The following is a 23,896-nucleotide window of genomic DNA, read 5'->3' on the forward strand; positions in this document are numbered from 1 at the left end:
GGGGTTGCTTTGTCTGGGGAGAGGGAGGCAAACTGGGGAGAGGTGGACTGCAGCCTGCTTGGGGTTATGGAGCAGAGGGAGCCAGGGGCTTCTCCAAGATGCACAGCAAAAAGGCACCGAGCCCAAGCTGCAGCAAAGGGAACTCCACTTGCACCTAGACAGAAATAATGATTCCGTGAAAGAGCAGTCTTAAATCCAGTAGGGACATTACTTAGATCCATAAATACCCCAGCACCCTCCTGAGCTGCTATCCTGGGCTTTGGAAAGGGGAGCCTTGTGCTGGGGCTGGCTTTGACATTGGGACCCTGACAGGTCTCTCAAAGTTCAAGAGCAGCTCAGAGAGACGCCAGCACAGAAAACAGGCGTAATGAGGGACTTGGATCCCCTCCACACAGAGAGGATAAATCAGGACAAATCCAGCGCTGGGCTATTTGAACATGAGGCAGAAAGGGAACACTTGATTTAGTCAGAAGAATTGCCCAGGTTGAGGAGGTAACAGTAGTGAAGCCGCCTGTCAGGTAGATACAGTCAGGGGTTTCTAGGAGAAGCAGCAACCCCAAATACCCACCACAGTACTGAAGAACTGGAAAGGGAAAAGTACACAGAAATGGAGCATCTGGCTGTAGCAAATGGAGCAGCTAAAAGGGTGAACTCAGGGGGAATTGCTTGAAGACCTCATGTGAAAGGTTCAGGTAAATATATCTATGACCTATTGGAAACCTGTTCTAGGAGAAGAATGCCAGCATAGTTACACTGAACACCAGAGTTGGAGACAAACAGATATCCCTCAGAGAGGGACAGGCTGCGAGTCCTGTCTGAGCGGGGGAAAGGGAGAAAGCAGCAACTCTGGCAAGTGAAGTATCAAGTCAAAATAAGGCAGGACAAAGGGATTTTCAAAAGCGACTTACTAAGGGCATAAAAGCACATAACAAATACATCCGTCACACAAAACCACAGACTTGACGGGTGGTTCGGGGACGGGCAGACCAATAAGTCTCAGTACTGCACACAGCAAATCCATTAGACACTGCAGTGAAGGGGTTGAGAGGCACAGGAATGAAAGTGCTCTGTTGAGGAAAAGTCAGCACCCCGTTTGCACAGAGAAGTCACATCTCGCAAACAGATCTGAGGAGTCAGCAAACAGGTGAACAAGTTCATGCTTTGTTCACTTGGCTTTTCAAGACACTTCCTCTAAGGTAAGTTGCAAAAGGTCCTTAAATCATCCTGAAGTAACAGGGGGGACCTCACTCCTTTGAGGAGAAAACTGAGCCAAGGAAAAGCAATAGATGCTCAGCTGTTACAACAGAGAGTAGTATGCATTTATTTCTGCAGAACCTGGGAAATGGAATAAACAGGTGTCCAAATCATCTGATTAACGTGATTCTAAATTATTCACTATGGTGAAATGTAAAGTTGACTGTGAACTACTGCAAAAGAATCCTTACAAATCTCTCAGTGACTGGCAGGCAAACAGCAGTGTCTGCCACTGAAATGTAACGCATGTGGCGAAGACCCGCAGGAGACTGTTAGCTGTTAATTGGCACTCAGAAAGACATCTGAGCGTTCCTCGACTTGGTCCATGAATACATCTGCTTACTGGTCCACGCTGCTCAAAAAGACAATTGTAATGTTAGTAATAATTAGTATTAATGCTGTTGTAGGCATGATGATCTAAGCGTATAAAAGAAGCAAGGTCCATAGAGGACAATGATATTTTCTATTAGATGAGCTGATACAGCTGGAAAAAAAGCTGACAAGCTTTCAGGCGTAATAGCTCTCCTTTGAAAATAATTAGGAATGTAACTGGGACCAGAGCAAAAAATGATCTGCACAAGTTTGGTCTACTGCAAGGTGCATGTAATGGTGGCCACCTCACCTTGCATGGAGTAAACCTGGAGAAGAAACAGGGAAAGGAGGATAGTGATCAGACGCGGGGAGTAGCGTGAACAGAATAGACTTGAAGTCTTAAAAATCAGAAGGTGAATTTCCCCCTCTGTTACTAGTCACTGAACTAGGTGGGGCTTTGTTCTAGCACTTTCCTTTTAAGCTCATATTTGACCCCCTTTCCAAGTTTGAAGGAATTTATGGGTGGGCAGAGCTCGGTCAAGCAGGAGGGAAAATGAAAGGACAAATGGGGACAACGGGAGCTTGTATGTAGCTTTGTTACATAAACCCAGCAGCAATAACTACCTCAACGGCGAGGAAGGGCTCAGTCCAAGAACTGGTTGGCCAGAGCTTTTATGAATGCTCACTCCATTGCTCTGCACTTTTTCTGCTGCTACCTTAAACATCTTTCTTCCAAGACATCTTACAGGTGCAAACTACAGGGTGAGGACACCCCCAGCATCAGGGGTGCATCCCCTGATGGAGCGTTCACCACCACTGATGAAGCATCAAGGGTTACTCAGGGCACATCTGGCATGGCACTGCGGGGACCTCTGCTTCTCTGGGCATGGGCTGGGGCAGGGAACAGAAGAGAAACAGCCCTTGATGTACGACGGCTGCCCAGAAGCCCTGGGTGTTAGAGACTGGGTGCAAGAGGCATTTACAGATGGATGTTATGGGTCCAGGACAGGGCGCTGGGAGTTTCCGAGTCAGGTGATGGCAGGAGCACCTGGGAACTTGTTGAGTAATGCAGAACCTCTGCAGAGACACAGGGTGCGTGGCTCTGCCTTGTGTCCTCCTGTTTGCTGGGGTGCCTGGCTCAGGGTGCTGGGGATGGGCAGTGTTGGGGTGAAGCACACCCCATGCGAGAAGGGAAAATCAAGTCCGATGCAGGGATTTCCTTCTCTTCTTAACTTTTCAGGCAAAACTGGGCAATGACCTGTGGGGGACCATCCCAAGGCAGCTGGGAGAGGAAAGGAGGAAGTTGGGACATCTGAGTCCAAGAAGCAGTAAATGTTTCCATAAAATTATGTAAACTCAGTATAATTAAGCATTGGTGAGGTAACTGTGGCATCTGCCAGTTATTGTCTCAGTATTTATTTTTAGGATATACAGAGAGCCTTTTGACTGGTACATAGCAACCTCAGCTACACTAAAGCATTTGTTTGGGGTCTGAAGTAGTGCCGATGGTTACAGATGCTGAATGCCTTTCACCATGTACAAAACCTCAATTTCAAAAGCTGCTGAGTTTGCTGAACTATCCACTTAAGGCTGAAATGAAGGCGTGACACATACGGGAGCAGTGGTCATGGTAGAGAGGATTCATCTGCTTCAAGAGGATGAAAACAGGAAGTTTATAGAAAAACAAGTAAAGGAGAAATGTGGTGTTTAGCTATTATTAGAAGTCCTAAGGTTGGCTGGGACTTTCTAGCACATCTCTGCGTTCAGTCAGGACTGGGACTTGCCATGGTGACCGAAATGGGAAGGAAAGGGTAATTCACGGGACTGAAGGAGGAGGGTGAAGCCTCAGAGAACTGAGTCGCTGACCACAAAGCCTCTCACTGACAGTTCTCAACCAGATAGTCCTACCTGCATGTTTGCCTTTCCAGGAAGCCCACATCAAGACTGTGTGCCTCGCTTTCCAGAGGCAGTGACTTGTAAGTACATTCCAGATACCTTCAGGGAAGGAGATGAGATAAAAACAATGTTGTCTTCAAAACCAGTGCTGTTTAGCCTTGTCTTGTCATGTTTTTATTTGGTTTTAGGCTGGTTTCATAATAGCACTTGTGCAATCAATCTTTCTATCTGACCTTGGCAACAAGGTTTTTGATATTTTAGCAAACACCATTCACACATGACAGGAGGGCACAGCTCTCAGGGGTGCAGGTCGGTTGTCAGATTCTCATGCATTTGAGCTCTAGCCCCCCAGTTATCTGTCCTGGTTTGCACCGGAGCACACCCAGGCTCCACGCTCCAGCCTGCCTGCTGGCTCCTGGGGTGAGGTACATCAAGCGTGGCAGAAAGCCTGGTGCCACTCAGCTCCTGCCCCTACATGCCACATTGACACAACTGGGCCAACTCTGGCTTTGCCTGGCTTCCTCAGCATCCTCCAAAGCTACTCCCCAGGCCCTATGCCTCTCATTTATCATGTTTGGTGTCTTTGAAAGCCACATCTGGCAATTTGGAAAGCAGCCCTCTAATTCTTCTGTTCTCCCAAAGTCAGGAGTTGCACGGGCTGGGGAGCCCCTGGAGCTAGTTAAACATTTGCAAAGACATGAAAAAGATTCCCAGCAGGAGCATGAAGTACTGAGCACTGAGGTGTCCTAGGCATCGTTTGCTACAGATCCACATCTGGCTGGGCCGGGGGTGCAAGGGGAGCCCTGGGCACTGCGGTGGGCTCCCAGGAGGGGGACAGGAGGCTTGGGAGTGCGCACAAAGGGTCTCTGCTGGGGAGATGTTTGCTGCCTCCTCCAAAGGCAGGTTTCAGAGGTGGGAATGCTTGCATGGAGCAGGGCTGCAGATTACGGGCACAACAGCAGGCTCTGGTCCCAGTGTGCTCAGAGAGACCCTGGAGATAAAGAAAGCGAATGTGACAGCCCTGGATGTCAGCTCTACTTCATGAAGCAAGGCAGACACATCCCATCAGCAAGCTTTCCCATGGACACCCAAGCTGTTTGACCGAGCTCCAGGGTGGTGGGATGTGCGTGCTGGGGGGCACTGACTGATGCACAGGGGCTGATGTTCCCCAGCATGCTCCATCTCCAGCCACTCTGCACCAGTGACTGCATCACTGCATCACTTGGGCCCAAGCTCCAGAGTCCTCCGAGGTGTAGATGTGCAGGAGCCCCCCAGGCGGTGACCAGTCTCTCTGAGCTCCTTTCCAGCCTCTGCTGTGCAGCAGTCCCAGGGGGCTGGAAGTCCCTGAGGACAAGTTGTCCCATCTCCTGGGACACAGTGTGTAGGCAGCTGAAGCCCAGCCACCTCTTGGCTGCTTTTCCAGCAGAAAATTGGAATTTTATCAGAATGAAAATTTCCCTACAGAGCATTTCAAACATGTGAATGCTGGTTTTCCCTCAGAAAATTATTCCAGTGGAAATTCCCACCCACTCCTACTGCACAGCTGACTGTGTGTTCCTGTGCATTCAGTTCCTTCAGATTTCACAGAATCTGTTTTGGGGTTTCTCACCATCTTTGCCTCTAGCCATTGATGTTCCATGTCCCATCCTCTGTATCAGTCACCTGAATATCTCCTTGCCTGCTCGGGAACCTCTTGGTATCCAAAAGCCAGACTAGAGGCTTGCATCTTTTTTTAATTCCCCCCCAACCCTGTGAATGCCCGGCTGCCTTGAATGAAGGCAAAGCACTGGTGGGTGGTGGGAATGCTCCTGTGCATGGGTGATGCAGTAACCTGGCAGTGGAGGGGGAGAGATGCCTCAATTCTCATCACTTGTCATAGGATGATGCTGCAGCTTCTTTCTGTGATTCCAGAGGTGACACACACTGTGCTTGGGAGGGTGGCAAAGGCCCTTGGAGCCCTAGATCTCATGCCCTGTGCGGAGAGATGAGTAAAAACAACACGAATGCCCATATCCGGGCAGCTCTGTGCTGCGCTGGCACTGGAACAGGGAGCTGTGCTGCCTGGTGACTCCATCAGCCACATCTGAATTGCAAAGTAGGCTGGGCTGAGTCCCTCTCAGCTGGGAAAGCTTTAGGGAGAGCACAAGACCTGCTTAAGGACTGTGGTCCATCCTGGGTATCATCTGGAAAAGAGGTGGAGGCAGGGCCAGATCATACGACAGCAACAGCTCAGGCCAAATGGCTGCTCAGACATGTTCACCTTGGTCTGCACCCCACTGCTCCCTGCAGCTCCCCCCTCCCCCCCCTCCCCAAGGAATAACGCTTTTGGGCACCTTACTCTCTGCAAACATCAACCATTGCCTGTCAGTCTGGCTGGATGGCTGACACTGTGACAAGGACGTCCTCCTGCTGTGCCCCACGTGCTCACACAAATCGCGTTCCCCAGCGGACTGCCGGCAGGGAACGCACTGCACCAGTCTCCAGGCAGGTGGTGAGGAGCTGCGGGGGGGCCTCTGCACCCCCTTCCTTGTCCATCATCCCTGCCTGCTGCCTGCCACAGCCCGCTGCCCCCCTCGACCTCAGGCTGGGGTTTAGTGCCATTCTTCATCTGCATTTCCACCGCATCTGCGGTCCTAAGGGCAGGACCGACGATACTCGCTTCTACGTACATGGCTGTGCACCGACTGTCTTCAAATACGTTTCGGTACTCTGTTTATCAAACAATCCAAATCATTTGGTGTCATTATTTGCTGTCTCACCGATTTTATCATCACTAATTTCTTCCAGAGCAATGGCAGAAATACTGAAGCATCAACCACATCGCAAATCCTTTCATACCTGTAGGTGTACCTGCATCTCATTGCAGTTCTTCACTAAAAACCACTCTTAGAGGTCTGCCATGGCCGCTCAGCATGTGCTTTACTTAGTTTTTGTACCTTAGATTAACCACTCCCATGTCTCGCAGCTGCACATAAAAAGCATTTCCATAGCCTATGTTACAGCTGTGCAGTTACTACTATCAGTTTAATTTTAACTTTCTCAAAAGAAGAATTTGTTTTCTTTGGCAGCTCCGTGATGACTGGCACAAATCACATATTCCTAATGCTTGATTTCCTCTTTTATGAAATTCCACATTACCTTTTCCACCACCTTACCCCAAGGCAGATGAAATTTCCAGCTGGGTTCAGTGTTGCTCCTCTGAAGCCTCCAGGTTTTACACTGACTTGCTCTGGGCTCGGGAGGAATGACACCATTCACAGGCAATGGGATACCACAAAAACATCAGTCCCATGCCCTTGTCCAACTCCCCTGCATCAAGAAGATGCCAGACATAAAGAGCGGGATCACACTACGCACATGTTAATTGCTAACAGGCAAACTGTGTGAAGTTCCTGCGCCAAACCATGGCTAAGAAGGTTGCCATGGTACGCCAGGAGGCAGTGACAGGAAAAGCAAAGACCATTGCTCGCTGCAGAGTCCTCACAAGGATCAGCTGGTGGATGCAGTTGTACTTGCCATTTACACAGCTTCCACCCTGGGAAAACCCTGCATGCACCCATTGCCTTCCCATGATCAAAGCGCCTGAGGATGCAGCAGGAGTGGAAGTCGTGCGGTGACAGCGTCTGTGCTGGCGGAGCCCGGCTGCTGGAGATTGTGATCTGGGCTGTTCCTGATGCCAGGACAACACGGCCCGGTGGGAGGCATGACCTGAGAGGGAAGCAGGCATTTCTCAGATCTCTGCAATGGTGCCAGGAATAAGAGTATCTGGTAGCAAAAAGCAAACGGAGGCACAGAGGGAAGACCCTGGCTCCTGAGTATGATCATCCTAGCTCCTGGGTGACACAGGAGGGGCTTAGTAACTGCTCTCCTCTTTCTCTTTGCAGGGAACTCCAGATAATGAGAAGGAAAGCCTTTTGCACTCCAGTGTGAGCAAGCCAAATAATATTTCAAATCCCGCCTTTGTCTTCTCTGCTAAGTCCCCTGCTATGGCCAGGTCTTGTCTTTATAATTCTAACTGCCATCGCACCCACCAGTGTCCGGATCTGTACAGCCCACTCCAAAACAGTTTCTTTTCAACATCTGGGATGAAGCCAGACGTGTGTAGTCTCAGGGCATGGATGCAATTCTTTTTAACTTGCACCCTTTGTCCCTTCAAGACAGCATTTAGGCCCCTCAGCTTGGACAGAGCCACACCACCTGAGTACAGCAAGGCCTTCATCTCCAGGCTTGGAGGAGTCGAAATGACACAGTGACACTGGAAAGGGTAAAGCGTGCCTGGAAGTCTGTGTTGAGAGCACAGCAGGATCAGTGTGGAGCTCCACGCAAAGCACTGCAAGAGTTAAGGTGAGGTGGGGCCATTTTCTTTCTTTCGCGGAGTGCATCACAACCTCCATGGGTTTCTTTGCTTTCCCAAGCAATTGTCCACAGCTTCTCTGAGAGGGTCTCCTAGCTGGAGGGGTGCTGCGTAGCACACAAGCCCCTCGTGTGCTGAGACCCTGCAGCATTACACAACGGCCATTTTGCTTCTGCAGCTTCTTCCGAGTGCATGTGGGCAACGTGGGACACAGACAAAATGGTTTCCATGGCAACTTGCACTTCAGAGATGCCAGTGAGAAAATTTGCGTTGGGGGAAAAAAATTCTGCTTCAACTCACGTTGCAAGCAAGCACAGAGGTGGGCTGTGGCAATACCCTAGAAATGGCTGATGTAAAAATATCTCCGGTGATTTTTCTTCTGCAGTGCTCAGCCTGCTCTCTTCTTGGGCTGGCTCCCACGCAGTTACAAAGCAACACCCTGTCACTTTCTGCATCCCCTTTGTTTTTTCCAAAAAAGTCAAAGCGACAGCGCTGGGGAGCAACATGCTGTTCTGGTCATCTCACCCCTCTGGCCATGGAATGGGAGAGGCATGGTCCGGGAGTGAAACTCAATCCCTTTCAGCCATGGGGCTGGACTGTCCTCCAGATGTTGACCACTAGTTGCTGTGCCTTCATGTCCTTTGGGGAGGCTAATGGATGAATAAAGAGAACCCCAAGAAATTTCCTCAGCAGACAAATCTTAAGGTCATCTCTGGGATTAAGATGGTGAATTTGATGGAAGAAAATGGCCGGTTGCCCTGTGAGCTGATGTCTGGAAGGGTGGTGGCTCTGCCTGGAGGGACAGAGCGAAGCCAAGGTGGAGTTTCTGCTTAACACCTGTGCCCAGGAGGTGTGTTGGTCAAGGAAGGGGTCTCCTGCATGAGGGGGAGCACAGACCCCGGTGGCACCCGTGCCACAGGCAGCTCTCCCCATCCAGGGCTGGGGAAGCACGTTACTCGGAGAGCTGCGTAACTGGGAAGGTTTGCTCTGGAGAACAAATCCTGGAGACCCTGGTTTACCCCCTGCCTGGTGCACCAACGCCTGGAGAAGAGCCTGGTTTGCCCTGTATGGAGTGTGCTCGTGCCTCCCACAGCAAGGGCAGCCCCCAGCCCCCAGCCGGCAGCGTAGATGTGCGGGACGGAGAGGGAAGGGCAGCCCCCGGCCCCCCAGCAGGCGATGAAGGTGCGAGGGACGAGGGACAGAGAGGGAAGGGCAGCCCCCGCCCCCCCCAGCGGGCGCTGAAGGTGCGGAGGGGGAAGGGCAGCCCCCGGCCCCCAGCTCCCCCACAGCGGGCAACGTAGGTGTGAGGGACAGAGAGGGAAGGGCAGCCCCCGGCCCCCCAGCGGGCAGTGTAGGTGCGCGGGACGGAGTGGGACCCCCGCGACACGCGCTCCGCACCCATCGCAGGAGCGACCCTTCCCCGCGGCGCGGGGGCCGGACCCCCGCCCCCCCGGGTCCCTCCCGGCGCTGCTCCGGCCCGGCAGGCGGCGGGACCCCGCGTGTGCGCAGCCGCCCCCGGCCCGGCGAGGCGGGCGCGGCTCTGCCGCAGCGCCCGGGGCGGGCGGGGGTCCCGGCCGCGCTCCACCGGGGGCCGGGGGCGGGCGGGGGGCGGGCGCTGCGGCAGCGCGGGGCCGGCGGGGCGGGCGGAGCCGGCGGCGGGCGGAGCGGCGCGGGGGCGCGGGCGGTTCAGCACCAGGGAGAGCGCCCCGCGCCGCGCCGAGCCGCGCCGGGCCGGGCCGGGCCGGGCCCGCATGGGGCCGCGCTGAGCCGGGCGGGCGGGGGGGGGGCCGGCGGGCTCCGCGCCGCCCGTGGATGAGCACCATGAGGCTGCTGCTGCTCGCCCTGCTCTTCTCCTCCTCCTTCGCCCGCGCCGGCTGCGACCCCAAGATCGTCAACATCGGCGCGGTGCTGAGCACCAAGAAGCACGAGCAGATCTTCCGCGAGGCGGTGAACCAGGCCAACAAGCGGCACGGCACCTGGAAGCTCCAGCTCAACGCCACCTCGGTCACGCACAAGCCCAACGCCATCCAGATGGCCCTCTCCGTCTGCGAGGACCTCATCTCCAGCCAGGTACCCCGGGCCGGCGACTCCCCTGCCGCCGCCGCAGAGCGCCCACCTGCCCCGGCCCCGTAGGGCGCCGAGCCGCCGCCCCCGCGGCCGCAGCGACCCCGGCCCCCGGCCGCCCCCCGGGCTCGGGGCGGGCAGAGCGGCGGCGAGCGGGGTCCTGCCCCGCATTGCAGCCTTTATGTAAGCGCGGCCGGGCTGCCCGTTCCGCTGCACGGGCACCCGCACACCCCCCGGGGCTCACACGGGCACCCGCAGACACCCCGGGGCTCACACGGGCACCCGCACACCCCCCGGGGCTCACACGGGCACCCGCAGACACCCTGGGGCTCACACAGGCACCCGCACATCCCCCGGGGCTCACCTGGGCTCACCCATGCACCCCAAGGCACACACGGGCTCACACAAACACAGAGGCTCACACGGGCACCCGCACACACCTCAAGGTTCACATGGGCTCACACACACACACATGCTCACACACACACCCCAGGGCACACAAGGGCACCCGCACACACCTCGGTGCACATACAGGCTCTCATACACATCCCAGGGCAGTTACAGGCTCTCACACACACACCAGGGCACACATGGGCTCACACAGGCACCCTGTGGCACACACAGGACCGCACACGCAGCCTGGGGCACACACGGGCACCCACACACAGAGCAGGTGTGCAGACTTGCCCACCCAACCCCATGCATGCAGAAAGCAACACACATGCACTCACATGCCATGCACAGACATACATCGCCATGGGTGCAGGCGGGCACACGCTATGAGCACACATGGGCAGCCACACGCTGTGCACAGATGTGGGCACAGGGAGTGCCGTGCATGCACATGCACTGGGCGCTCACATACCGCTGTGGGAATGCCCATGGGCTGTGCTGTGTGCACACACACATGCCATGTGCGCACATGCATTGCCATGCAAACACGGGCACCCACAGAACACTGCAAGTCTGCACTCATACCAGTGTGCAAACACACTGGTGCACGCATGCTATGCCACATGCATACACGCATCCATGTGCACATGTATACACACACATACCGCCACATACACCCACCCCACTGCGTGCACTACAGGCACATCCACACACCCCTGCATCCCCCCCCAGATCATGCACTTGAATGGCTGTGCACCACAGCTGCACACCGCCCTATCGCGCACAGCACCATGGCCACCCCAGCACCACACAAGGCATAAAGCAGGAACACAAGCACACCCACTGCCACACATATGCACGAGGCACAGGCACACACCAACAGAGATTGCACGCACATAGACACAGCGTGCACACACACCCACACAGACACAGGGAGCCTTGGGCACACACACACATGCATGCCTGCACACGGGCACAGCGCGTTCCTCCTGTCGTACATGGGTCATGTATGTGTATGTCAGGATCTCCTGACATACATGGGTCACCCTCGGCACATTAAGGGAGCAGCCCACACCTGCAACGTTGATGGGTGCAGTCTGGGTGCCCTAGGCAGCCTGTGGCCTGGCCCCTCCATCTGCCCTGCGTGTGCTCTGGGTGCTGAGCACAACTAATCAGCCCCACTCCCCCTAGCTGGGGGCATCATGTGGGCAGACACACAAGTACAAACCCACCCCTGCCTCAAACACACCCATGCACACGCAAAAGGTGTACACAGACCCTGCACAGGCACAAGCATACACACAAATCGTATGAACGCCTGCGCCCTGGAGACATGCACACCAACACGCGCACAGAAATGCATGTATGCGCCCAGACACACACAGCCAGGGAGGGGGGAGGGTGCAGGGAGGTGGCAGAGGTGCACAGCAGAGCAGAGCTGACACATTTGCAGCTCAGCTTCCCAATGTGGAGATGGAGGATGGCTGGAGCCATCCCTGGGGATGGTGGCAGAGCCGGGCAGGAAGCGCAGCGCAGGCTGTAAGTGATACCCGCTGCCCAGCAGGGAGCAGGGAGAAGGCTCAGTCGGGTCCCTCGCTGAGCAGAGGCTCTATTTAAGCAGCCCGGCTGATAGATGCCTGTGTCCATGCCACCTCCAAGCCTTGTCCCCATGGCAAACCCCACGGAGCCCGGGATGGTACAGGGCAGCAGGAGCTGGCACAACCCTGCTGGAGCAGTGGGATGCTGGAGGCAGCTAAGCCGGGGTGCAGAGGGGGCTGTTGGTGCTGGGGGTCAGGGTGCTGGGGCTGCCCACACTGTCCCAATATGCAGGGGTCCTCCCAGCCCCAGTGTGGGGCACAGCCACCCTCAGTCCTTGCTCACCGATACTGTGGCCAAGCAGGGGGCTGTGAGGCAGAGGAGGGACCGGGAGCCCATGCATGCAAAATGGCTCCTGTTGGTCAGCTGCTCTGTGGCGCAGCACAGCCCTCGCCCCCACAGAGCCCCCAGCCTCTCCCCCCAGTGCTGGTCCTGCCCCAAGACCCATGCCCCAGCCCTCCTGGGTACAGGTCCTTGCCCACGCCACGTCAGCACGGCACCAGGCACCCCTGCCAGGGCACTACCCTCCTCCTGCCTTCCCCAGTGACTTCCCCAACCCCTTCTCCAGTAATTCCTTCCTTCTGCCATGGTACGGTCTCCAACCCCTGCCCCAGCTCACTCTGCACCCTCAGCCTCCTCCTGCCTGACACCGGGCAGGATCTTCCGTCTTCCCACCTAGTCCCTAGTTCCCCTTCCCCAGGCATGCTTCATCCTCCTCTCCGTTCCCAGCGAGTCATCCCTCCAGCCTGGGTGCAGAGGTCATCCTGGGGCTTGGGCAGATGCTTGGAGGAGGAAGAAGTGTTATTTCCTCCCAGACAACAAAGTCCTTGCACTGATTCACCCTAGTTGGAGCCCTGTCACCAGCTGGGGACATTTCTTGTGCCTTGAAAGGCATTAGTGTAACAAAGGATCCCCCAGGGATTACCCAGCTCCTTCCTCTCCATTTGACATAAAATAGGATCCTGCTGGAGATGAAAATCCCAGGCCTGTAATAACAGCAGGATGTTGCTGGGAGCCTCCTTCCCCATTTCGGTATAACCCAGACCCCCGTGCCCCATCGCTGTGGCGTGCTGAAGGCAGGTCCTGGCTCCTGCTCCCCACCGCTCACCCAGCTTTCTCATTCCTCTCTGTGCTCAGGGCCAGATGGCTGATCTGCTTCCTGGCTCTGCGCTCCTTCTCCTGCTCCGAGTCCCAGCTGACCACTTTGTTTGTAATAGTCCTCGGAGGGGAATTACAACCGAGTATTAAATGTGTGGTTAAAGAAATCGCATTACACAGTGTGACTGTAAGGGAGATGTTTCCTTTTAATCTGTAATCCATGAAAGTTATTAGTTTAGCGAGCGGAGCGGCTAGGCATGGCATTTCCATTAAGATATAACCCTGAGCAGACCCATCACCTCGGCGCGCAGCACGGCACCCCTTGCTCCCCAGTGCAGTCCTTGCTTCGCTGTTCCTGATTATTTGAAAGACGTTACTGTGTTAACGTGGGGCTGTTTAACATTGCAGAAAAGAAAAGGAAAAAAAAAATCACACTCAATGGCCAATGTGCTCCTGTGAAATAATGTTTGTGTCATGTATCCTGTCCTACAGGTCTATGCAATATTAGTTAGTCACCCTCCTGCTCCCAACGATCACCTAACACCAACACCCGTATCATACACAGCTGGCTTCTACAGGATCCCTGTCATTGGTCTGACAACACGCATGTCTATATATTCTGATAAGGTAACTGATGCATGTTTCTAGTCTAGTACCTCATACATGTGGTGTAAATCAAGAGTGCCCGTCAGGAGGGTTAATGATGTCTACACGACCCTGTCTATCTGTGTGTCTGTCTGTCCATCCGTCCTCTCCAGTTAAACCTCCAGCTCCCCCTCTCTCTCTCCCGCATTCCCCGGTACATTATTTTTTTGCAGCTGCCAGTGTTGACCTACATAGTGCTGGATGATTTCTGCAGCGTTGCTCTGGCAGGCTGCTGGGCTCGCTGCTCTTCAGCCAAGGCAAATGCATGAACTGGCTCTTGCCTGCTTGCTAGTGACAGCTGGGGGGTCCTGGGTGTTCCCCGGGTGTGTGTGGGGGGAAGCTGAGGAGGGGAAGGAGGATCCTAGAGGAGCCTGTACACCAGGCAGGGGCTCTGTGGGGCTTGAAGGTTGTTCGGTTGTGTTCACTTCGCTGGGTTTATGTGATATTGGTAGGGGAGAAAATAGAATTGACTAGCAAGTTATCCTGAGGCTTTACATGGCATTCAGTCTGGCCAGCACACAAGAAAGAGGTTCACATTCAAGCGTCTCAAACCACTGTCTGATGTCGCTGTGGAAACACGGAGACTTTCAGGCTGGATGAGGTCCTGCCATGTGCAGGAGCTGGGGGCGATAAGATGCTGCCCTGGCCAGCTCTCCCACTGGGTGCTCAGCTCCAAACCCAACTTGCAAACACACCGTGTGATCAGTAAAAGGAAAAGGAGGAGCTGAGCAGAGCCAGGCTGTCCACATGCCATTGCAGCCTTGGTGGAAGTTTTCATCCAGGTGCATGAGTTTAATGGGTGAGATCAGGCCCATTTCAAAGCACGAATCAGCCTTTGCTTGGAAAATGTGAATATTCACAAATGCAAATGTTCAGTGCAAAAATAGTCACTTCGCCTACATGCTAAATGAAGTCAAATTTCAGGAGGGAGGAGCAGAGGCTCCTAGAGATGCAGCAGCAGGACTGCTTGGCTGGAGCAGCAGCGGGTCTTGGCATCTCCCACCAAGTAAACCCATGGTAGGGTGGCCAGCAAGCCCAGACCAGTGGCAGTGATGGTGGCTGGCGGGGCTAGGGACCCACATGCCCTGGCAGGGTCCTGTCAGGCATTGTTAGAAGGAAAGGGATGGTAACGGAGCTGGCAGACCGAGCTGGCAGACCGAGGGAGGGGTCAGGTAGGGAATGTGCAGGGGGGTTTGGTTCGCCTGCTGCAGGGAGGAGACAGGTCTGATCAGCAAAGTTGGCAGGAGGGACCTTGTCACAGCACACGTGGTGGCAGGGAGAGGGGACACTGCACGCTATCCGTCTGGCTTCATCCCCACAGAGCCGTGCTCACGGAAGCAAATTGGCCACCTCTTCTACAGCACGACCTTGCGCTGAATTTGAGTGCTCACCCTGAGGGGGTGGGAGCTTCTCCAGCAGACTCTGCTTCTGCCATTTTTTGCCTATTTAAAACATGTTTTCTGCAAAAGTGGCTCATCAAACCTACCTGGCTGACTTCAGAGCTGGAGCAGTGACCACTGTGGCAGCTGTGACCTGCTGCAGTGGCAGGGAGGTGCTCCCCACTGAATATCTGGGGGTGTTGGGCAGGTGCAGGGCTGTGGGGTACACTCACCTGTCAGGGACTCAACAGGGGGGCGTGCTGCCTCCACCAGACATGTCTCACCCCTCCTTGTGCTTAGCCTGGATCCTTCCCACCAAGGCAGCCACGGGCTTGAGGTCTTGGAGGTCTCTGTAGAGAGAGGAGTGCAGGCAGGAGATAGGGCAAAGGCAGGGACTGGGTAGGTAGAGGAGCAAGGATGTTGAATAATGGACTGGCAGGAGCTGGAGGGGACAGCAAAGATGGGAGTGGAGTGGGGGGCAGCAAGGCAGAGGGATGTGGAGCCATGGAACAGGATGGTGCAAGGCTCTGTGCACCTGATGCAGGACAGGCTGGCTGATGGGACACAGGGACATTGAGCTGGTTCTCCCTTTGGTTTTCAGTGATCAGCTTGCTGCCTTTTCTTTTTTTTTTTTTTAAATTCAGGAAATTATATCTTTCAGCTTAGTTTCTATGGAAACAAGCTTGTAAGATCACTATGTGTGTATGCCCCCGATGGGTTTTGAAGGCATCAGCCAATTTTAGCTAAATTTCAATGGGGTTTGAAGTTGGAGTGAATTATGGTCCTCCCAAGGCTAAGCTGCCAGGGAGAGGAACGGTGTGGGCCTCAGCACAGACAGGTTTGCCCAGTACCTTTTGATGCTCTCAGAGCATCTCCAGTGGAGCATAGTGGTCTACAAGCTGTAGCCAGAATTTCAACAGGGGAAGCAAGCTTTATTGCTCCCAGTATTCAAAGAACTATTTGTTCTAGAAATGATATTGCAGCTATTAAGCTGAGCACTCTGGCTTGGCAGCTGTTGTTTGGCCTCCTTTGCATACATCTTATGAAATCATTGCCTCTTTCTTCACAGAGATCCTCACGCCATTCAGCGCAGTCCTGCCTGTATGGTGAAAGGTCTCTGAAATCCTGGTGGCCTCTGAGTGAGTTGAACAGGGAATTGCAGAAGCAGGCAGAGGGGCTCATGGAAAAGGCAGCAGAGTGGTACCCATCGCTGTGGTGTCCACCACTGTGGAGAGCCCTTTATGGACTCCTCATGGACTGAGCACTGCAAAAATCACATTCTGACCTTCTCACGCTGGGCCCTCTGAACAGACAGGTTGTACTATTGCTTTAGTGCTTCTGTTCCCCACGTGTCATCAGGGGTATTTATAACTCCTTTACATCTCAGCCAAAAAAAGTGAGATGATGTTGACATCTTGACAATATGAGAAATATGAAATGACACTGAGAGCATGAGAGCAAAGCTCGTGGGAGAAGACACAGCTCAAGAGCTGGGAAGGTCTGGTGCCATCCATCACCATGTGGGACCACAACTACATGATGGGGATGGACGGACATGCTGGCTGCCCTGAGATGCTGAGCCCCACACCATCCCCCCGTCAGAGAGGCAGCGCAGTGGAGGATCAAGGGTGGCTCTTAACTGAGACCTGCTGTACTGCTGTAAAAGGTGGAAAATGGAGTTTAGTCATTCTGTGCTTGGAAAGCCGTTTCAATGTCCAGCACCTGATCCTGGTAGTTGAAATGAGGTCTGTCTCCCTCTTTCTTTCTCTTTCTCCAGCCTGGGCCTGGGGATGGCTTTTCCCAGGGGTTACTGCTCACTGAGAGAGGTAAAAAAAAAATAAATTTCTTTATTACTGGTCTCACTGGCAACCAATGCTGTGCAGAAATGGTGTTAATCAGCATGGGAAGCTGCACTGCACATGGAGAGAAAAGATTCCCCTTGATTGAGGTCAAGGTCAGGACATCTTCACTGGCCCCTGCAAGAAGTGACTGGAGAGGCTGGTTAGCATAGTGTAGAGACATTTGCCCTGGGAATGGGTTTCACAGCCACCACTGAGCAGCACAGCCCTCAGCAGGGGTGGTCTGCAGTGTGTCAGAGCAGATGAGGGGCTCTGTGCACCAAAGCCTGTGCTGATGGCAGTGATGGAGTCCACTCATCCCAGCAGAGAGCCCTTCGTGGCTCTCAGGATTCAAGCTGGGAGAAGGGCAGAGCAGCCCCATCACTCCACAAGGCTGCTGCTGCGGTGCTGGGGCTGACAAGGCTTTTCCCCCATGCGCTGCAGGGGAAGGCAGGCAATGCATCTGCACCTGAGCTCCCCATATATCTGCCCCCACTAGAATCCCTCCCAGCACACGTCTAAGCTATTGCAGAGCTCTCTCAGCTGCCTCCCACGAATGCAGCTATCACACGGGGCGGCGGGCAGGCTGCTTTCTGCTGGGGCTTGGCAATGCGTGTGCTGGCTGGCGGGCAGGCTGAACAGAGCAGGGGACAGAGCAGTCCGGGTTCCCTCGGTGGAGACACTGGCCAAGGCTTCTTTTTAATACCCAGCTGATGATTTTTGCTAAATTATTAGGAACTTTATATATTGGGAGCTCTGCCAATCTCCTTGAAAGTGCCCAGACAGCTTAGTTTTGGAGGGCGCTGCTAGAAAGGGGACTGACGACATGATTTTCATAGGTAATAAAAGCAAAGCACATTGTTTCCTCAAGGCTGGAGGAAAAATTTGACTCTACCAGCCATGGACCATAGCTGTAATAAGCCCTTAGGCAGACAGAGGTAAGGAAGATGGTAGTCCTTTCACTCATGGACCTGTACATGGTCCTTACATGGACACACAAGCACAGTGTGGTGGCCCCACAGCCATGCCTGCACACTCCCAGTACATGTGTGCATCCCCTATGTACATAATCTCCATCAATAGGTACCCACACATGCACTGTCCCCCAGGCATGGCATGGCCACATGCAGACTCTTTGTGCACAGCTATTCAAGCACCCAAGCACGTTCCCTGCATGGGTACATGCACATTTGCTGCATGTATATGCTCCCATCTACGCATACACTGAATCCTTGCTTTCACACATGCACACACACACTTGATCTACTCAAAGTCAGTCCCTTTTCATATGTACTCGTATCAGCCAAGTCAGTACCACTAATAATTTGCAGTTCCTAAGAGTCCTGACCCAGCACATGTCCCCAGCCTCATAACCACACTCCCTCCTGGTGCATTTAGACTCCAGCCCCATAAGTTGCTGGTGAGCTGATTCCTCTTGGAAGCCTGGATCCCATTCTGTATTTAGTTACTTTTTGCAGAAATACTATTAAATGGGGAAGCACAGGGCTGAGCACTCAAGATTTTGGTGGGATATAGGAAAATATTGCAGAATATCTTCTTGTATTGTCTTGGGGCTGCTGTCAGTCATTCCCATGCTGACATCCCAGCCCTGCTGGCAGGTGGCAGGCATGCTTGGAGGAGAGCAAATGATGTCAATCCTGTAAAACATCTTACAAGGCGAATTGTTGATTTGTAGTTAGGAGCATTTTTTACTGTGTGCCTGATCTGAGGGGAGCAGGCTATGACCCCTGACAGTACAGAGTTAGAGCTTTTGTAGCAGTACATCAGGGACGGTGCTGATGAGTGGTGCAGATGAAATAAGTGAACATACCAGGCCGGTTGTCTCACAGATGTTATGCTAAATAATCAGTTATTTGCCTAAAAATGGGCTAACTACGATGCATAAATCATTGCATCCATATACTTTGCCGTACAGCCCCGTGTCCATGTGCCACGTGGTCAGGAAAGCTCTGTGCTGAGACCTGTGGGAAGTCACTGCATGTGGTGTGATAGGGGTTATCAAATCGCACCAAATCAGCACAGCACAACTGGACTTGTTAACTTTTGGGGGACTCCACTTTCACTTTTCTGCCAATCTTCGAGCCCTTCAGAGAGGTTCAGGAATCCTAAGTGCTTCAAAAGCTGAGCATAGAATGTGAGAGCTCATCCTACAATCTAGACTCAGCATTTGCAATTAGTTATTCTTCATTATCCTCTTTAAAAACTGCAATTCTGTAATCCAAGAGCTGAGATACCATCATAGCAAGTCCATGACCCTTTTGACACCACCTCAGAAAGCAAATTTGCCTTAACTATTAAACCAAGTTGCTCTCCAACAACTTCGCAGTAAAATTTGTTCATCTGAACCTAGCCATATGTATTTACAACACTTAAGAAAGCCACGATCAATTTAAACAGCATTTTTGCAAGCTAGTTGGGAAACTAGAAGATAATTCGATGCAATATATTGAAATTTCAAAGATGTTTTCATTTCAAAAAGGGAATGAAGCAATTTTAAGTTAGAATTTCGACATTTTAGCCTGTATGTTCCTGATTATTATTACTATTAACTATTCTGTACTTTTTTCATTTCTTTCCTCTCATCTGATTTTTTTCCCCATTTCCATTTTCATTTTCCCTGGTTTTCTTCAAACCACTTAAAAGTGCTCAGGGATTAAAAATCACAGATGCTCTGACCTGTCCTGAGTGCCCCTGCCCTGAGCTGTGGAGCTGGAGCTGGAAATGCTTGGGCATCTCTGCTGACTCCCAAGGGAGCTTGAGCACTGTGTTGGTGCGGAGACCATAGTTGCTTGTCCCTATAGGGCTTCTTTCCAATCCCATAGATTAGTGCTGGGCTTGTGGGGTAAGCTGCATTTCTCCTGCTCTTCACGTAATTGGGAATGTGCGTATCAGCCATACAAAACTGCAGCTCCGAGATGCTTGTTACAGCCCCCCCCTGGTTCATTTCCTCCTTCAATTAAACATCCACACTTCTCAGTCTATTCAGCATTTAGGAAATGTTTCCAGCGCTTTGGTATTTTTGCTTCTGCCTCCATCATTTCTGTATTTTGAGCCAGGGCAGCAGAATGGACCTGCTGTCCCAGTGCAGAGAGACCTGACCGCGACAGGGCTTTTGTGCTATTTTCTCTACGTCGCATGGGTCAGTTTGCCTTTATCACTGTGTTGAGTGTGAGGAAAAGGCATTATCTGGTCTGTCTGTTCTTCCTGTGCAGGTCCGTGGTGGACATGACACCTTTTCCCTTGCAGTGTGATTTACTTTGGCCCATTCAGGACATTCCTGACGTGTGCTGGGTCTGCTGTCTGGATGAGCAGGTCTGGATAAGCCCTGTTTGGTCCAGAGGACCCTCTCAGCCTTAAAAAAAAAGAAATATCATAGTGCTTTCCTCTTTGTCCTCTCCTGTTCATACTTCTACCTCCCTCCAACACGTAGCTGGTTTATCAAGTAGCATCCATGCTGAGCATAAGCCCTTTCATTTTCTAATATTTGACTCTAGGGCCTTTTGGAAAAGCTGCGTTTTTTGAAACCTCTCTGTCAGCTGCAGCTTTTGGTCCAATTGCTCCCCAAAGAGTGCTGTACCTAATTAGGCTGGAATTGCTGTTGCTCAATCATCCAACCATAATGACGTCTTCAACCAAATCAGATAGGTTAGCTGGGGCATGAGTCCAGAGCTGCCTCCTCCTGTGTGCTGCTGCAGAACAGGCTGACCTAGAAACAGCCAAACAGCATATTATAAAACTGCTTTTCTGAACTTCTCTCATGGCAGATAACTAATATATACCCACATGTCCCTGCATCTGCTCCTTGTCACTCTCCGAAGGGATTTTTTTTTTTCCCTTCATGTTCATTGCTCAGTAATATTTTCAAAAGGTCAAGAGGAAAGGCTATATTTGCACTGAACGTTGGTGACAGTTCCTTGCTAGATAGGCTTTTCTCCACCGTGCATTTACAGACCGCAAAGCAAAAATTCCTCTTTGCCATGTGCTGGGTTAACCAAAGAGAGGTACAAAATCATAGCCAGGCTTTGCTTTCTCAGCCAGAAGAAAGGAGTGCAGGTCCCAGAGGCTATCTCAAGGCATGTAACCCAGAAGTCTACCAAAAATTGCTGCTCTGCCTCTCTGGCCTCGCGATCCCAGCCCTGTCCCTGCAAACCTGCCCGGTCCCCGAGATGCACCCTGGCTGACAACCCAACCAGTCTATGTTGAGCTCTTGTTCTTCCTTGCAGAGCATCCACCTGTCCTTTTTGCGCACGGTCCCACCATACTCTCACCAGGCCAACGTCTGGTTTGAGATGATGAGAGTCTTCAACTGGAATCACGTCATTCTGATAGTCAGCGACGACCATGAAGGTCGTGCTGCACAAAAGAAGCTGGAGACCCTTTTGGAGGAGAGAGAGTCCAAGGTCAGTTCCTGAACATTGTCTTGTAGCTTTGTTTAAGCAACAACAACAAAACTAGAAGTCTCGGGCTGTTGTATGTATGTAGATTTCTGTATGTAAAACACCTTTTCTTTCCATTGTAACATGGCTAACATGCTTAAAGCATCAACAGTGTCTGACTAGTACCTGACAGAACTTTGTACTTTATTCATTTCACTTGCTTTGCCATGGTCAAAATCTCCTACATGTAAATCGACTACAAAATGAAGGGAAGGATAACCTGGAGCTCTGCAAATGCCTCGCCCAAGATTCCCACCTAAGGAGAGGACCAGTCGCTCAGCTTAGGGAAGCACCTGCCCCATTACAGCCACCCAGGGGCCAGGCAGTGCCAAACCAACCCCGAAAAGCAGCTTCTGAATTGGCTAACCAGAGCTTAGCGGCTTAGGAGGGGCAAGGGCAGCCGGCGCGTTGGTGCGCGGAGGTATAATGCACCCTCTCTATAAAGCTGCCAGCTCTGCGGCTGCAGGCTGGCGCCCCGTTCCCATCTCCATTGAAGCACATGCCAAACGCTGCTTTCCTGACACCCCATGCTGTTACAAGAGGGCAGCTGTGGCTGGCGGGAGCAGCTTTATCGAGGAGGTGCACTGCACCTGCACTCAGGGCCATGCAGGGGAGCCGGGAGGGAAGCAGGGGAGGTCCCCAAGCCTGCTAGAAATTCAGGAGGACTACCGCAGATCTGCTGATGTTGGCTAAAAGGACTGAGCAAGTGTTGAAGACAAGCAGGGAAGGAGAACGCAGGGAACCATTCGGCTGCAGTGCTTCAAAGGCAGGTGCCTGTCTGGAAGGTGAGGAATCACCACCTGCCCTGTGGGGTGAAGTCCTAGCATGTCCTCTTCGGGGCAGGGTGAGGTCCCCTTTGGATGGGCAGAGTCTGAGCCCATCTCCAAGTCTCCAGCAATGTCAGGGCAGGCACCCATTCCTGGCTGTTCCCTCCTGGATGACAGGCAGGGACCACAACCTGCTCTTCTCCAGCCCCTCCAGCAGGTGCTGGACACTGGGCACCTGCTGTTGAGGAGACGTGGCTGTAGACACTTCTTGTGCTTGGAGCTGGTGGCTGAGCTGAGAGACCAGAGGGTGCAGACTGCCACTGCTCATCATCGCCTCTTGTCAAGTCACTGGAGGAACGACTGGTGCAGGGCTGCGGGCTGGCACACTGACCAACAGGCTTGGGTTTGGCGGTGGTTTCTGAGAAGTTTCATCCTTGCTGCATCCTAGGCCATTGTGAGACACTGGTGTGCCACCAACCATGGTGGGATCCTCCTGCCTCCAAAGGCAGCTTCCCGCTGGGTGACAGCGGGCCAGTATTTCTCTCCAGAGGCTCTTCCCAGTGCAGGGTCCCTCACCCAGGGAAATTGTGGACAGGTTGTTCCCACTGTTGGTCTGTCAACCCTTTCCTTGCAACTTTTGATTTCCACTTTCTGTTTTCCTGCAGCACCTGTGCATCCCGTTTTGCTGCTCCCTCTCATGCCACTCCTTGCTTGTTCCACACAATGCTCCCAGGCACAGCGTGTATTTCTTCTTCAGCCTGCCCATCCTACAGGGAAGCCTTTGAGATCTGGGTCTTGAAAGATGGGGGAGGGAGGGCCTGTCCTCAGACCTGCCCCACATTTGCACTGCATCTACAACATGTCTTGGTGTCTCCTAGCAGCCACTGGGCTACTGCAAATGCCCTGGCCGTCCTCCAGCCTGGGCACTCTGTGGTGGTAGGTCACCTTGTCCTCCCTTTGGGTGTGCCACTGCGTCTTGTTTCTTTTTGCTTTGAGGAGCTTGCTTTGGTCAAACTAACTGGTCTGACCGGTCTTGAAGGTAGCAGGTATTCCCGCTGGGGCTTTCTTGTCTTCCTCAGTCTCTTCTGCTGTCTAACTGCTCTTCTAATCACTGGTGTGCTGACTCTTCATGCCATGAAGTGGTACCCTGGACCCCTCCTTAGCCTCCTGAAGGGCAGCCTGGGACCTGGGGAGGGAGCAGGCAGGAGACCTGTTCTCAGCCTCTTCAAAGCTTGGATCACAGCCCCTGAGGACCTGGGGGATCTGCTGTGAGTCAGAGGCTCACCTGCCTACCTGAGCTTTTGGATCTGAGCACAATGTGTCCCCTGGAGTCTGTGTCAGCCCCGGGTGTCACTCAGGCACCATTGCATGGATTTGCACTTGAAGCAGGCATTGGGAGCCCAGCACTCGGGCGAGGCTGGCCAGCCCTGGTGCACCCCTTGTGCTAGCCTTGTCTTAGGTTTGTCTGCAGTAACTCTCTAGCCTGGAGCTACTGCTCCATCCCAGTACAATTCTGCTCATTCATCCGGGCAGGCCAGCAGTGCACCAAAGCTGCTGGGGAAGGAGTGCCAGGCTCTGAGAATTTGTCCAAATCAGAGGTGACAGGTCCCTGGTGTGCTGGCTCCCTCTCTCTGGGACAGTGCTGTTCATGAAGCTGGTAATTTTTGGAGTGAATGCTGGAGAACATGGTGGAAAGTGAATTTTGAATTTGTGGGTCCTTCTGTGAAAAACAGGCTGAGGAGCAGGGAAGGACTGCATGACCACACGGAAAAATGGGAAAGAGAGGAGACATCACTGGTCTGGTTCTGGCAATAGGGACAGTGACAGGGAGAGGCAGAGGAGA

At 53.1% G+C, this 23,896-nt stretch overlaps 1 protein-coding gene across 12 annotated transcripts in view; it reads left to right on the forward strand.

Moving 5' to 3' along the window:
* Positions 1 to 9,486: 9,486 nt before the first annotated feature.
* The window catches only part of GRIN1 (glutamate ionotropic receptor NMDA type subunit 1), a 40,205-nt gene continuing 25,795 nt past the window's right edge, over positions 9,487 to 23,896 (forward strand). For 10 of the 12 annotated variants that reach the window (XM_037400687.1, XM_037400692.1, XM_037400694.1 and 7 more), the window contains exons 1-3: positions 9,629 to 9,886; positions 13,460 to 13,594; positions 21,074 to 21,250. In XM_037400687.1, coding sequence (XP_037256584.1) covers positions 9,629 to 9,886; positions 13,460 to 13,594; positions 21,074 to 21,250 — 570 coding nt within the window. Of the gene's footprint in view, positions 9,887 to 13,459; positions 13,595 to 21,073; positions 21,251 to 23,896 lie in introns of all 12 variants that reach the window. The other 2 variants (XM_037400685.1, XM_037400690.1) reach the window with 2 other exon arrangements.

The sequence above is a fragment of the Falco rusticolus genome, chromosome 9, assembly GCF_015220075.1.
Source record: "Falco rusticolus isolate bFalRus1 chromosome 9, bFalRus1.pri, whole genome shotgun sequence".
In the NCBI taxonomy this organism is placed as follows: Eukaryota; Metazoa; Chordata; class Aves; order Falconiformes; family Falconidae; genus Falco; species Falco rusticolus.